General features: G+C 41.8%; 1 protein-coding gene across 3 annotated transcripts in view; it reads left to right on the top strand.

Moving 5' to 3' along the window:
* rft1 (RFT1 homolog) overlaps positions 1–6,874 on the top strand; it is an 85,540-nt gene extending 78,666 nt beyond the window's left edge. For all 3 annotated transcript variants that reach the window (XM_059943831.1, XM_059943829.1, XM_059943830.1), the window contains 3 exons: positions 3,118–3,223; positions 5,046–5,295; positions 6,558–6,874. In XM_059943831.1, the coding sequence (XP_059799814.1) occupies positions 3,118–3,223; positions 5,046–5,295; positions 6,558–6,731 (530 nt within the window). In that variant the 3' untranslated portion in view covers positions 6,732–6,874. The remainder of the gene's footprint in view (positions 1–3,117; positions 3,224–5,045; positions 5,296–6,557) is intronic.
* The last annotated feature ends 7,732 nt before the right edge of the window (positions 6,875–14,606 follow it).

Below are 14,606 nucleotides of genomic sequence, written 5' to 3'. Positions count from 1 at the left end.
TTACATGACATGTTACAAAAACTTAGACTGGACTACATAAAAAAAACACAGAGAAAAAAAACCATACAGCTACACTAGGCTACAGACCTACCCCTGCCCGCTTGCCTCGCTTGCGACGCCAGAAACTCTGGCAATTGCTTTTCTGCCATCATCCCTGATAGTGTGCCCTTCCAATCAACTTTGGCTGGCTCTTCTCTCATGCTCCTGCAATTCCTTTGCTCTACTGTACTGTTGATACATCTGACTTTAGATATCCCAGTTAAGCAGCAGGATGCATTATGATCACTGCCTCTTAACGTTTCCTTTACCTTAAGCTCCCTAATGAAATATGGATCATTACATAGCACCCAATCCAGAAGTGCTTTTCCCCTAATGGGCTCAATTACAAGCTGTTCTAAAAAGCTATCTCGTAGGCATTCTACAAATTTCCTCTTCCAATCCTGCACCAACCAGATTTTCCGAATTTACATGTGTATTGGAATCCCCCTTGACTATCGTAACATTGCCCTTTTTACATGCTTTTTCTATCTCCTGTTGTAATTTACTACCTACATCCTGGCTGCTGTTTGGAGGCCTGTATATAAGTCCCACCAGGGTCTTTTTACCCTTGCCATTTCTTAACTCCTCCCACAAGGTTTCTACATCTTCCAGTTCTGTGTCACTTCATTCTAAGGATTTGATTTCATTTTTTATCAACAGAGGCACCCTACCCTCTGCCTACCTCTTCACCTTTCGATACAATGTGCATCCTTGAATGTTAAGCTTCCAACTATGATCTTCTTTCAGCTATGACCCAGTGATGCCTACAGCATCATACCTGCCAATCTCTAATTGTGCTACAAGATCACCTACATTATAATATGTAGTGTGTACATTCATATATAGCACTTTCAGTCCTGTATTCATCACCATTTTCGATTTTGCGCCCATGTTACACTTCAACTCATCCTACTGACTGTAACTTTGTCCTATTTTCTGCCTATCCTTGCTCACAGTTTCACTACACACTGCATCTATTTGTATACCAACTTTACCATCCTCAGCCTTGTCACTCTGGTCCCATGCCCCTGTAAAATTAGTTTAAACCCTCTCTAACAGCTCTAGCTTGAGTTGAATTGTTGCACCTAGATTACCATGACTTCAATGCCCTCTCACAAAGCTCAAGTTCACATACAGTCATAGAGAAGTACAGCATAGAAACAGGCCCTTTGGCCCATCTAGTTCATGCCAAAGCTATTAAAACTGTCTGTTTTCATCAACCTGCATGAGGACCATAGCCCTCCATTTCCCTAATATTCAGATACCTAAACAAAATTCTCTTAAACTTTGTAATCGAGGTTGCATGGACCACTTGACCTGGCAGCCCATTCCACATTCTCACAATCCTCAGAGTGAAGATGTTTCCCCTCATGTTTCCCTTAAACTTCCCACCTTTCACTCTTAAGCCATGACCTCTGTAATCCCACCCAACCTCAGTGGAAAAAGCCTACTTGGATTTACCCTGTCTATACCCCGCATAATTTTGTATACTGCTATCAAATCTCCTCTAATCTTCAATGTTCTAAAGAATACAGGCCTAACCTATTCAATTTTTCCTTATAACTCAACTTCTCCAGTCCCAGCAACATCTTTCTAGAAACATAGAAAACCTACAGCACAATACAGGCCCTTCGGCCCACAATGCTGTGCTGAACATGTACTTACTTTAGAAATTACCTAGGGTTACCCATAACCCTCTTTTTCTCAGCTCCATGTACCTATCCAGGAGTCTCTTAAAAGACCCTATTGTATCTGCCTCCACCACCATCACCGGCAGCCCATTCCACACACTCACCACTCTCTGCATAAAACAACTTACCCCTGAAATATCCTCTCGACCTACTTCCAAGCACCTTAAAATTGTTCCCTCTCGTGTTAGCAACTCTGCACTCTTTCAATCTTTTTTTACACCTTTCCTATAGGTAGGTGACCAAAACTGCACACAATACACCAAATTAGGCCTCACCAGCAACTTGTACTGTACAACTTTAATACAATATCTTACCTTCTGTACTCAATAGCAAATGAGAAAATCTGCAGATGTTGGTCTGTACTCAATACATTGATTTATGAAGGCCAATGTGCCAAAAGCTTTCTTTACGACTCCATCACCCTCTGACGCTATTTTCAACAAATTATGTAGCTGTACTCTGAGATCCCTTTGTTCTACCATACTCATAACATTTACTGTTATACCTATCCTGGTTGGTCCTACCGAAGTACAAATCCTTGCACTTGTCTGCATTAAATTCCATCTGCCATTTTTCTGTTGCAGATCCTTATGCAAGTCCTGATAGCCTTTCTCACTGTCCACTACACTCCCAATCTTGGTGTCATCCTCAAATTTGCTGATTCAGTTAACCACATTATCATCCAGATTATTGATACAGATGACAAAAAACAAAAGACCCAGCACTGATCCCTGTGGCACCCCACTAGATACAGGCCTCCAGTCAGACAGGCAACCATCTACTACCAGTCAAGCTTCTCCCACAAAACCAATGTGTAATCTAATTTACTACCTCATCCAGAATGTCAAGCAACTAAACCTTCTGGACCAGCCTCCTGTGTGGGACTTTGTCAAATGCCTTACTAAAGTCCATGTAGAGAACATCCACTGCCTTGCCTTCATCCACTTTTCTGGTAACTTCCTCAAAAAAACTATAAGGTTTTTCTTTCTGAACTTCTCTGCTTCTACATTGGCTGCCTTTCTTTTTCTCCTTAAATCACCTGTGATCAGTCCTGTCCTTAAAACTTCCTTTTGCAACTTGTCAAATATTGGTAATCTTTTAATCCAAGTTGTTTATTGTGAAAGGAGCATTTTAAATGGAAGGCATTTGTTAATGATAATTTAATTACCCTTTGATTTCCTTAACAAGGATAATATTGTCCAACATTAGTGGAATGAGAGCTGGAGTTACTCAATGCCTGGGCTGAAGGCTGGATCACTCACAGCTGTGTTGTCGATCCTTGCATCGACTTTTTGCATCAGAAGGCATTGTTCACCCCTTGTGTTTGTAGTAAAAGGCCATATTTTAGGACAGCCATGGGTTGTAACTGTTTTGTGTTTCTCATCAGGCCCAGGTCTCTTGCGTTGTTATTGTGTCTATGTGTTGCTGATAGCTGTTAATGGAGTGACAGAATGTTTCACATTTGCTGTAATGAGTAATGAGGAGGTTGGCAGGTGAGTGATATAAGTTTTACCAATGCTACATTCATTCTCAACTTAAATAAACTTCTAGGTACACTGAAGCAAAATAAGCAAGAATGCTTAAAGCATAGGCCTTTCAGGCATTTCTGATGGTTAGTGACACAAAAGTCCTTTTATTCTGGGTGGCTGAATCCCAATCCCAATCCAGCTCCTCCTTGTATCCATCCAACAATCTATATTTTCCTTATCTTGCTTTTTTTATTTTCAGTCCAGGAGAAGATAAGCCTGCCTTTTTTCCTAATTTTTCATCCATGTGCCTACCTAAGAGTCTCTTAAATTTCCCTAATGTATTGGCCTCTACCACCACCCCTGGCACATACCCACTGTTCTGTTATTAAAAAAAACTCTGACATTCCCCCCCCCAGTATTTTCCTCCAGTCATCCTAAAATTATGTGATGTATTAGTCACTTCCACCATAGGAAAATCTCTCTAGCTGCCAATAAATATATGCCTCTTTACCTTGTACACCTTTATCAATCATCTCTCATTCCCCTTCACTCCAAAGAGAAAAGCCATAGCTCACTCAATCTATCCTCATAAGGCATGTTCTGCAATCTGGACATCATAGAACATAGAAATCTAAGCACATTACAGGCCCTTTGGCCCACAATGTTTGCCAAACGTTTAACCTATTCTGGAAAGAAACTGAATAGAATTACCCTACTGCATAGCCCTCTTTTTCTAAGCTCCTTGTACCTATGAGAGTCTCTTGAAAGACCCTATTGTATCCACATCATCCTGGTAAATCTCCTCTGCAATGTTTAAAATTATGAGAGGCATTGATCAGGTGGACAATAATGGTTTATTATTGTCATATGCACTAAGGTGCAGTGAAAACTTGTCTTGCAAACCATTCATACAGACCAGTTCATTACAACATTGCAATGAGGTAGTACAAAATAAAATAATAACAGAATCAAGTTTTACTATTACATAGAAAGTGTAGTGCAGGTAGACAAAATCATAATAAGTAGATTGTAAGGTCAAGAGTCTATCTTATCGTACTAGGGAAATGTTCAATAGTCTTTTAACTTTAGGATAGAAGCTGACTTTGAACCTGGTGATGTGTGCTTTCAGGCTTTTGTACAGATTCCAAATATGGCCTAACCAGCGTTTGTACATCTGTATCATGAAGTCCCAATTACGAGGGGTGATTGATATGTTCGTGGCCTAAGGTAGAAGGAATCAATTTTAGAAAACCTAGCACGTTTATTTTTCAACATTGTCCCCTCCTACATTTATACACTTAGTCTAGCAGTCGTGGAGCATATGGATCTTGGACCTCCAGGAAGTGTTCACAGATGAGTTATACAGGACTCGTTACTTGCACATGCAGGTCAACTTTTTGAGTGATTATGCAGAAAGTTTGAAGTTAATAACTCATCTCCTTCTACTTTAGGCCACAAACTTATAAATCACCCCTGATGAGTTATTAACTTCAAACTTTCTGCATAATCACTCAGAGTTGAACTGCATGTGCATGTAACGAGAGCTGTATAACTCATCTCCTTCTACCTTAGGCCACAAACTTATCAATCACCCCTGCTTCCTGGAGGTCCAAGATCCATATGCTCCGCAACCGCTGGACTAAGTGTGTAAATGTAGGAGGGGACTATGTTGAAAAATAAATGTACTAGCTTTTCTAAAATTGACTCCTTCTACCTTAGGCCACAAACATATCAATCACCCCTTCAAACATATCAATCAACCCTTGTATTAAACGATGAAGGCAAGAATGTTTCTATAAACGCAATTGTATCTGAAATTTACTAATATTTATTTGTTTGATTGAAGGTATAACTTTGTGATGCTGGCCTTGTCACTTTCATTCCTTGGACTTTCATATTGCTTAACTTTGTGGCAAGGAGCTGTTGGGTTTATTTTAGCAAACTGTTTGAACATGGCATTGCGAATTATGCACAGTCTGCGGTACATCAGCTGTTATTTCCGACCCACTGAACATCGGCCCCTCAGAGGCCTCCAACTCTCAGCACCTTTATTCTTGGCTTACCTCGCTAGTGGAATAGTGACAGTTCTCTCACAGGTAGGTACTTGTGGATGGGCTCAAACATATCAGGACTGTTTAACGTACCAATGCTCTGTTGTCACATGGTGTGAGTTGTAGTGACACAAACCAATGGGTGATTGATGTGTTTAAAATGAAGTAAGGAAGGTGTTTGGTTCTTTGGTACTGGTTTAGAGAGATGGGGCCACTATGAACAGTCAGATTGTACTTCACCATGACTGGCTAATGTTGTTACATTGAGGTCTAGAGTGACATAGGGAGGTGGGGGTGGAGCAGGGAGAGGTTAAATTAGCTTGTAAATGGCATGAGAGCCCTGCTGTTGTTTCAGAATGAAGAGAGACAAAAGAATGGGACTAGGAAATAGAGGTGTCCAGAGGGACCTTGGGATTTAAGTTCTCTGAAAGTGGCATACAGGTGGACAGTGGCAAATTTTCCTTTGTAGGTCTGGCATTTGCATTGGCAAGGCAGAGGAAACCTGGAATAAAGACAGAAAACACTGGACACACTCAGCAGGTCAGGTGCACCTTTGGAAAGAGAAACAGAGCTGGTGATGTAAGTTGGAGACCTACTGTCAGATATTAATGAAAGTAATCGGAGAGAGAACACACACAAAACTATATAAAAGCTGAAACACAGGTTTGTTCTGCTGGATCAGATGGTGTCATTAGAGAGGAAAACCAAGCAATTCTGGCCAGCTTTGATAGGAGCAGAGAAAGTGAGGGACACAGTGGCGCACTTAGTTTGGCACATGGTTTGTGAACCAACAGCAGGGATAAACCTGCTGGTTCACAACTCACCATTCTGCTATGGTACTTGTATCTTTTTACATTGGCTTTGGTAGAAGTGACCAGAGGTGAGGCAGGCAGCAGCATTTGGTGAGCTGGTGGACTGGGCTTCCTATGTGCCCCCAACATGAGAACCAAATACTCTGTAAGTCCTAAATATGATACACAAAGTGCTTCAGGAACTCAGCAGGCCAGGGAACATCTATGGAGAGAAATCAACAGTTGACATTTTAAGCAAGACCCTTCATTAGGGTTGCCATGAGTATTCCAAATTCACTTTGAGCAGCATTAAGTCAGAAATTCCAGGGATCAGCAGGGATGTTACATTCCTTCAAGTGGTGTCATGTAGGATAGGTTGGAGTAATATTGATTAATTTTCAGGCCTTCTCCAGCTGTAAAGTTCAATGGTTCTCTGTTGCACTGTGACATACTGGTTATGCTGACATTGTGTCTCCTGCTTTCTTGTGAGTTGTCCTCTTTTTTTCCCTCTCTTAGGTAATGTTATGCTGTGGGCAAGGGTTGATGTTCCGATCGCTTCACATTCTGTTTGGGGCACTCTGTTTAATCATGGTCCTTGTCACAATCATCTTCTCGGAGCCCAAGCTTGTTCAGTTCATCAGAGGTCACTTCCTCTCTCAGAACAAAACCAAAATGGTTAAATGGGACTGAAAGCAGTGGTGTAAAGACTGATGCTGACAGTCCAACTCTCTGGACAACCGCACTCTGGGACCAAAGCACTGGATTCTTATGCCCCTTTCCCCGTGTGTCAACTGTATAAAATCCACGTGAATAAAAGACTGACCACTTGGAAATTTTCAACCTACGTGTGTGTGTATGTCTGTGTGTGTCTTTGTGCATGTATTTATGCATGTGACTATTTGTGTGCATGTGTGTGTGCATGCATGCACACTCATGCTGCATGTATAGGTATTTGTCTGTTTTGTGTGTATGTGTATTTTGTTGAGGTTGAAGACAGACGTATTGTTTGAGGCAATCTCTGAACTCTGAGCCACGGCCATTTATTTAGCAGAATTTATAATGTGGCATGCTGGAGTGGGTTTTATTGGACAGAGCCTGATGACTGTTGACATCCAGCTTGCTACAACTTGTTTATTCTCTTGCTTGTACAGTTAGTGGAAAGATGTTGGCAGTTCCATTTTCACTGTTGAATAACGGTTAGCTTGCAAGTCTGTATGATGGTGATTCAATTGTTCCTGATACAGGGGGGTGCTCATGAAAATTTATTTTTTTTAAAAGGTTGTCCTATAAATAGTGCCAATGAATTAATCTGCTAGGCTCTGCATTTCCCACACCAAACTTTGGGGAAGCATCTGATAAAAGAATAGATTTGTTCTACAGAGACACTGCACCGATACTAGTCATAGAGTCATACCAGAAACAAGCCTCTTGGCCAAAGTGATCCATGCCAACCATCTCCCTTCTAAATGACACATTGAGCACAGGATGAACAGCAGATCAGGCAGCATGGAGAGTCCACATTTTAACTTAAGACCTTCCATTTGGACAGGTTTGTGTTGTTGCAGCTTCACATCTTCAGTCTTTTGTGTCTGCCATCTAGATAATCCAATTTGTCTCTGTTTTGCACACATTTCTCTGAATCTCTAAACTGTCTTTTAAATATTATTAATGTACCTACCTCATCCATTTCCTCTGGCAGCTTGTTCTGTTTACAATGACCCTTTGTATTTAAAAAGTTGTCATTTTGGGTCCTATTAAGTCTCTGCCATCTCACCTTAAACCTATGCCCTTTAGTTCTTGATTCCCCAACTTTGGAGAGGACCACCCACTAAATATTGAAAGACCTGGAGAGTGTTGAAGTGGAAAGGTTGTTTGCAGTAGTGACAGAGCCTAGGACCTGAGCCCAGAGGGTCAGACTAAAAGGATGTCCTTTTAGAACAGAGATGAGGGATCTCTTTAGCCAAAGGATGATGAATCTGTGGAATTCATTGTCATAAGTGGGTGTGGATGCTAGGTCACTGGATATATTTAAAGCTAACGTTGATAGGTTCTTTATTAACGAAGGTTAGAGATTGGCAGGTATGACGTGGGCATCACTGAGTCTTGCCTGAAAGAGGATCATAGTTGAGAGCTTAAATCCAAGAATGCACAATGTTTTGAAATGATGGGCAGGTAGGCAGAGAGGATGGCCTGGTTCTGTTGGTTAAAAATGAAATTAAATCCTTACCAAGAGCAGATAGGAGCAGAAGATTCAGAATCTTTGTGGGTAAAGTTAAGAAACTGCAAGGGAACAAAAGACCCTAATAGCAATAATATACAGGGCTTTGAACAATAGTCAGTATGTGGGGTACAAATAATAACAGGAGATAGAAAAGGCATGTAAAAAGGGGAATGTTAGTATGTTAGTATAGTCATGGAGGACTTCAATAGTATTCTTTAAAGGTAGATTTGGAAAATCAGATCTGGATACCAAGAGAGAGAAGTTGTAGAATGCATATGGAATGGCTTTTTAGAGTGGCTTGTGATTGAGGCACTTAGAGGAAGACAATTCTGGATTGGATGTTGTGCAATGTACAAGATTTGATTAGAGAGCATAAGGTAGAGGAACCCTTAGGAGACAGTGATCATAAAATGATAGAATTCACCCAGCAGTTTGAAAGAGAGAAGATAAAGTCAGATGTCTCTGTATTAGAGTGGAGTAAAGGGAATTACAGAGACATGAGAGAGGAGTTGGCCAGAATAGATTGGAAAAGTACACTGGCAGGGATGAGCAGCGATGGCTAGTATTTCTGGAAGCAATTTGGAAAGCACAGGATATATACATCCCAAATAGGAAGAAGTTATCTTCAGGCAAGATGACACAACCATGGCCAAAAGAGAAGTCAAAGCCAAAGAGAGGGCATATAATAGAGCAAAAACTAGTGGGAAGTTAGAGGATTGGGAAGCTTTTAAAAACCAACAGAAAGCAACTAAGGAAGTCATTAAGAAGGTAATAAATGGCGAGAAAATAAAAAAAAAGAAGACACAAAGGGATTTGAGTGCTTGTGCAGGATTCCTTAAAGTTTAACTTACAGGTTGAGTCTGTGGTGAGGAAGGCAATTGTGACATTAGCATCCGTTTCAAGAGGACTAGAATAAGGAGAATAAAACAGGATTATAAATGGATGTCTTCTCAGTGTGGAGCCAGTTTCTGTGCCATAAACTTTATCACTAAGATTTCACCAATCTTGGCCTTTTCTCCTTGGATGGACAGAGGAGGAGAGGTGACCTGACAGAGATGTATAAGATGATGAGAGGCATTGATCATGTGGATAGCCAGAAGCTTTATCCCAGAGCTGAAATGGCTAACATGAGGGGGCATAATTATAAAGTGCTTGGAAGTAGGTTCAGAGGAGATGTTGGGGGTAAGTTTTTCACACAGAGTGGTGGGTGCATGGAATGCACTGCCAACAGCGGTGGTGGAAGCGGATACAATAGGGGTCTTTTAAGAGCCTCTTAGATTGGTACATGGAGCTTAGGAAAGTAAACAGCTATGTGCTAGGGAAATTCTGTACAGTGTCTAGAGTAGGTTACATGGTCGGCACAACATTTTAGGCCAAAGGACCTGTAATGTGTTGAAAATTTCTATGTTCTATAATACCTTCCAAACACTGGCTTACTTGGAAAATGCTGTATTTTGCTTAACTAATTTCAAAGAATTTTGCATTCTAAAGAACTGATGTTAACACGATGCTTATACCATGGGAGAGGGGTATGGAGGGCTATGTTCCAGGTGCAGGTTAATGGAACTAGGCAGAATTAACAGTTTGGGATGGATTAGATGGGCCAAAGCTCTATGATGTGATGTTAGCATTCATTTCAAGAAGACTAGAATATAAAAGCTAGGATGTAATGTTGAGACTTTAGGGTTAGGGTTAGCTTGGGAAGGCCTCACCTGGAGCATTGTGTGAAGTTTTGGGCCACTTTTCTTAGAAAGGATGTGCTGAAACTGAGGGTTCAAGGGGGGTTCAAGAAAGTGATTCCAGTATTGAACAGCTTGTCATATGAAGACCGTTTGTTGGCTCTGGGCCTGTATTTGCTGGAATTCCGAAGAATGAGGGGTAACCTCATTGAAACCTTTTGAATGAGGAAAGGCCTTGGAGAGGATGTTGCATGTGATGAGAGAATCTATGACCAAAAGACACAGTCTTAAAATAGAGGAACGTCCTTTTTAGAATGGAGACGAGGAGGAATTTCTTCAGGTAGAGAATGGTGAATCTGTGGAATTTGTTGCCACGTGCAGCTGTGGAGGACATGTCTTAACCACAGGTTGTCACTGTGGTTAAGAAAGCATACAGTGCATTGGCCTTCATCAATCATGGGATTGAGTTTAGAGCTGAGAGAACCTTGGTCAGACTCCATGTGGAGTACTGTGCTCGGTTCTGGTCGCCTCACCACAGAAAGGGTGCAGAGGAGATTTACAAGGATGTTGCCTGGATTGGGGTGCATGCCTTATGAGAGTAGGTCGAGTGAACTCTGCCTTTTTTCTTTGGAGCGACAGAGGATGGAGGTGTATAAGATTATGAGAGGCATTGATTGTGTAGATAGAGGCTTTTTTCCAGGGCTGGAATGGCTAGCACAAGAGGACACAGTTTTAAGGTGCTTGGAAGTAGGTTCAGAGGAGATGTCAGGGGTACGTTTTTTTACACAGAGAGTGGTGCATGGAATGTGCTGCCGGCAACAGTGGTGGAGGTGGATGTGATAGGGTCTTTTAAGAGACTCCTGGGTAGGTACATGGAGATTGGAAAAATAGAGGGCTATGGGTAACCCTAGGTAATTACGGTAAGGACATGTTCAGTACAGCTTTGTGGGCCGAAGAGCCTGTATGGTGCTGTAGGTTTTCTGTGTTTATGTATACTTAAGACAGAGGTCGATAGATTTTTGATAGTTAGGGCATGAAAGAAGAAGGCAGGAGATTGGGGCCGAGGGGATAATTGGATCAGCCTTGATGAAATGGCTGAGTAGACTCGATGGACCAAATGGCCTAATTCTGCTTCTACAGCTTATGAAGAAGGATTGTAAAGGGAGGATGGGGCAATTGTGTCTGATAAAGTAAGTCAAAGCCAGCATCAAAGCAAAAGAGAGAATATATAATAGAGCAAAAGTTAGTGGGAAGTTAGAGGATTGGGAAACTTGAAAACCAACAGAAGGGAACTAAAAATGCAATGAGAGAAAAGATGAAATATGAAAATTAAGCTAGCTTATAATATAAAAGAGGATACCAAAGGTTTTTCCCCCCAGTATATAAAGAGTGAAAAGGAGGCGAGGTGTGGGTAACAGACTGCTGGAAAATGACTCTAGAGAGGTAATAATGGGGGACAAAGAAATGGCAGACAAACTTATTAAGTGTTTTGTGTCAACAGTATGCCAGAAATTCAATAGTGTAGGGGTAGAAGTGAGCATAGTTGCTATTACTAAGAAGACTGAAAGATCTGAAGGTAGGTAAGTCACCCGGACCAGATGGACTATACCCCAGAATTTTGACAGAGGTGGCTGAAGAAATTGTGGAGGCATTAGTAATGCCTAGATTCTGGATGGTTCCAAAGGTTTGGAAAAAAGTGTTTAAAAAGGGAGGGAGGCAGAAGGAAGAAAATTATAGATGAGTTAGCCTGACAGTGATTGGGAAGATGTTGGAGTCCATTATTAAGGATGAGATTTCAGGTTACTTAAAGGCATATGGGCTGAAGTAAACTTAGTTTCCTAAAAGGGAAATCTTGTCTGACTAATATGTTGGAATTCTTTGAGGAAATAACAGGCAGGATAGACAAAAGAGAGGCAGTAGTTGATGTTTACTTGGATTTTCAGAAGGCTTTTGACAAGGTACTGCATGAGAGGCTGCTTAACAAGATGAGAGCCCTTGGCATTGCAGGAAACTTACTAGCATGGATAGAAAATTAGCTGACTGGCAGGAGGCCAAGAGTGGGAATAAAAGGTTCTTATCTTGATGGCCGCCGGTGACCAGTAGTGCTCTACACATTATAGGTCAATGATTTGGTTGACAGAATTGATGGTTTTGTGGCTGAGTTTGCAGACAATACAAAGATCGGTGGAGGGGAGATAGTGTTGAGGAAGCAGGGGTCTGCAGAAGGACAGGTTAGGAAAATGGGTGAAGAAGTGGCAGATGAAATATAGTGCACAAACACGAGGAAATCTGCAGATGTTGGAAATACAATCAGCAAACACAGAAAGCTGGTGGAATGTGGCAGACCAGGCAGTATCTAGAGGAAGAAGTACAGTCAACGTTTTGGGCCAAGACCCTTCGTCAGGACTAACTGAAAGAAGAAATAGTAAGAAATTTGGAAGTAGGAGGGGGTGTGGGAGATCCAAAATGCTAGGAGAAGACAGGAGGGAGAGGGATGAAGCTAAGAGCTCGAAAGTTGATTGGCAAAAGGGATACACAGCTGGAGAAGGGAAAGGATCATGGGACTGGAGGTCTAGGGAGAAAGAAAGGGGGAGGGGAGCACCAGAGGAAGATGGAGAGCAGGCAAGGAGTGATTGTGAGAGGGACAGAGAGAGAAAAGAAAAAAATAACATAAATAAATGAATAAGGGATGGGGTAAGAAGGGGACGGGGGCATTAACGGAAGTTAGAGAAATCAATGTTCATGCCATCAGGTTGGATGCTACCCAGGCAGAATACAAGGTGTTGTTCCTGCAACCTGAGTTTGGCTTCACCTTGACAGTAGAGGAGGCCATGGATAGACATATCAGAATGGGAATGGGACGTGGAATTAAAATGTGTGGCCACTGGGACAGAGCATAGGTCTCCCAGTCTGCATCGGGTCTTACCAATATGTAGAAGGGAGCACTGGACGCAGTATATCACACCAGCTGACTCGTCCGGTGCTCTCGGTTTGGACTTCTATATATTGGTGAGACCCAGTGCAGACTGGAAGACCATTTCGCTGAACACTTACGCTCTGTCCGCCAGAGAAAATTATGATATGTCTATCCATGGCCTCCTCTACTGTCAAGATGAGGCGATACTCAGGTTGGTGGAACAACACCTTGTATTCCGCCTGGGTAGCCTCCAACCTGATGGCATAAACATTGACTTCTCTAACTTCCGCCAATGCCCCCTCCCCTTCTTACCCCATTCCTTATTCATTTATTTATGTTATTTTTTCCTCTTTTTCTTTTCTCTCTCTGTCCCTGTCACAGTCACTCCTTGCCTGCTTTCCATCTCCCCCTGATGCTCCCCTCGCCCTTTCTTTCTCCCTAGGCCTCCCGTCCCATCATCCTTTCCCTTCTCCAGCAGTGTATCCCTTTTGCCAATCCACTTTGAGCTCTTAGCTTCATCCCTCCCCCTCCTGTCTTCTGTCATTTCAGATGTCCCCCTCCCCCCCACTTTCAAATCTCTTACTATCTCTTCTTTCAGTTAGTCCTGATGAATGGTCTCAGCCTGAAATGTCGACTGTACTTTTTCCTATAGATGCTGCCTGGCCTGCTGCATTCCACCAGCATTTTGTGTGTGTTAGGTGAAATATAGTGTTGGGAAACTGAACTAGATAAAGATAATCTGGTCCTCAGGTTGAAGTTCTGAACTGGAAAAAGGTCAAATTTGAAGAAATGAGAAAGGATCTAAAAAAAGCATAGATTGGGACAGGTTGTTCTGTGGCAGGAATGTGATTGGTAAGTGGGAGGTCTTCAAAGGAGAAATTTTGAGAGTGCAGAGTTTGTATGTTCCGCTCAGGGTTAAAGGCAAAATGAAAAAGCATTAGGAACCTTGGTTATCGAGGGATATTGGAACTCTGATAAAGAAGAAGAGAGAGATGTATAACATGTATAGGCAACAAGGAGGAAATAAGATGCTTCAGGAGTATAAAAAGAGTAAGAAAATACTTAAAGAAATCAGGAGGGCTAAAAGGAGACATGAGGTTCCTTTGGCAGTCAGAGTGAAGGATAATCCTAAGAGCTTCTACAGGTATATTAAGCAAAGGATAGTAAGGGATAAAATTGATCCTCTTGAAGATCAGAGTGGTCAGCTATGTATGGAACCAAAAGAAATGGGAGAGATATTAAATGGGATTTTTGCATCTATATTTACTAAGGAAACTGGAATGGAGTCTATGGAAACAAGGCAAACAAGTAGGGAGGTCATGGAACTTATACAGATTAAAGAGGAGGAGGTGCTTGCTGTCTTGAGGCAAATCAGAGTAGATAAATCCCCAGGACCTGACGGTATTCCCTCAGACCTTGAGGGAGACTAGTGTTGAAATTGCGGGGGCCCTGGCAGAAATATTTAAAATGTTGATATCCACGGGTCAGGTGCCGGAGGACTGGAGAATAGCTCATGTAGTTCCGTTGTTTAAAAAAGGCTCAAAAAGTAAGCCGGGAAATTATAGGCCGGTAAGTTTGACATCGGTAGTAGGTAAATTATTGGAAAGAATACTAAGAGATAGGATCTACAAGTATTTGGATAGACAGGGACTTATTAGAAACAGCATGGATTTGTGCATGGTAGATCATGATTAACCAATCTATTAGAGTTTTTTGAGGAAGTTACCAGGAAAGTGGATGAAGGGAAG

This window comes from Hypanus sabinus, chromosome 19 (genome assembly GCF_030144855.1).
Source record: "Hypanus sabinus isolate sHypSab1 chromosome 19, sHypSab1.hap1, whole genome shotgun sequence".
Lineage (NCBI taxonomy): Eukaryota > Metazoa > Chordata > Chondrichthyes > Myliobatiformes > Dasyatidae > Hypanus > Hypanus sabinus.
Note: the sequence above shows the minus strand (reverse complement) of the source record. Positions and strands in the feature narration are given on the sequence as shown.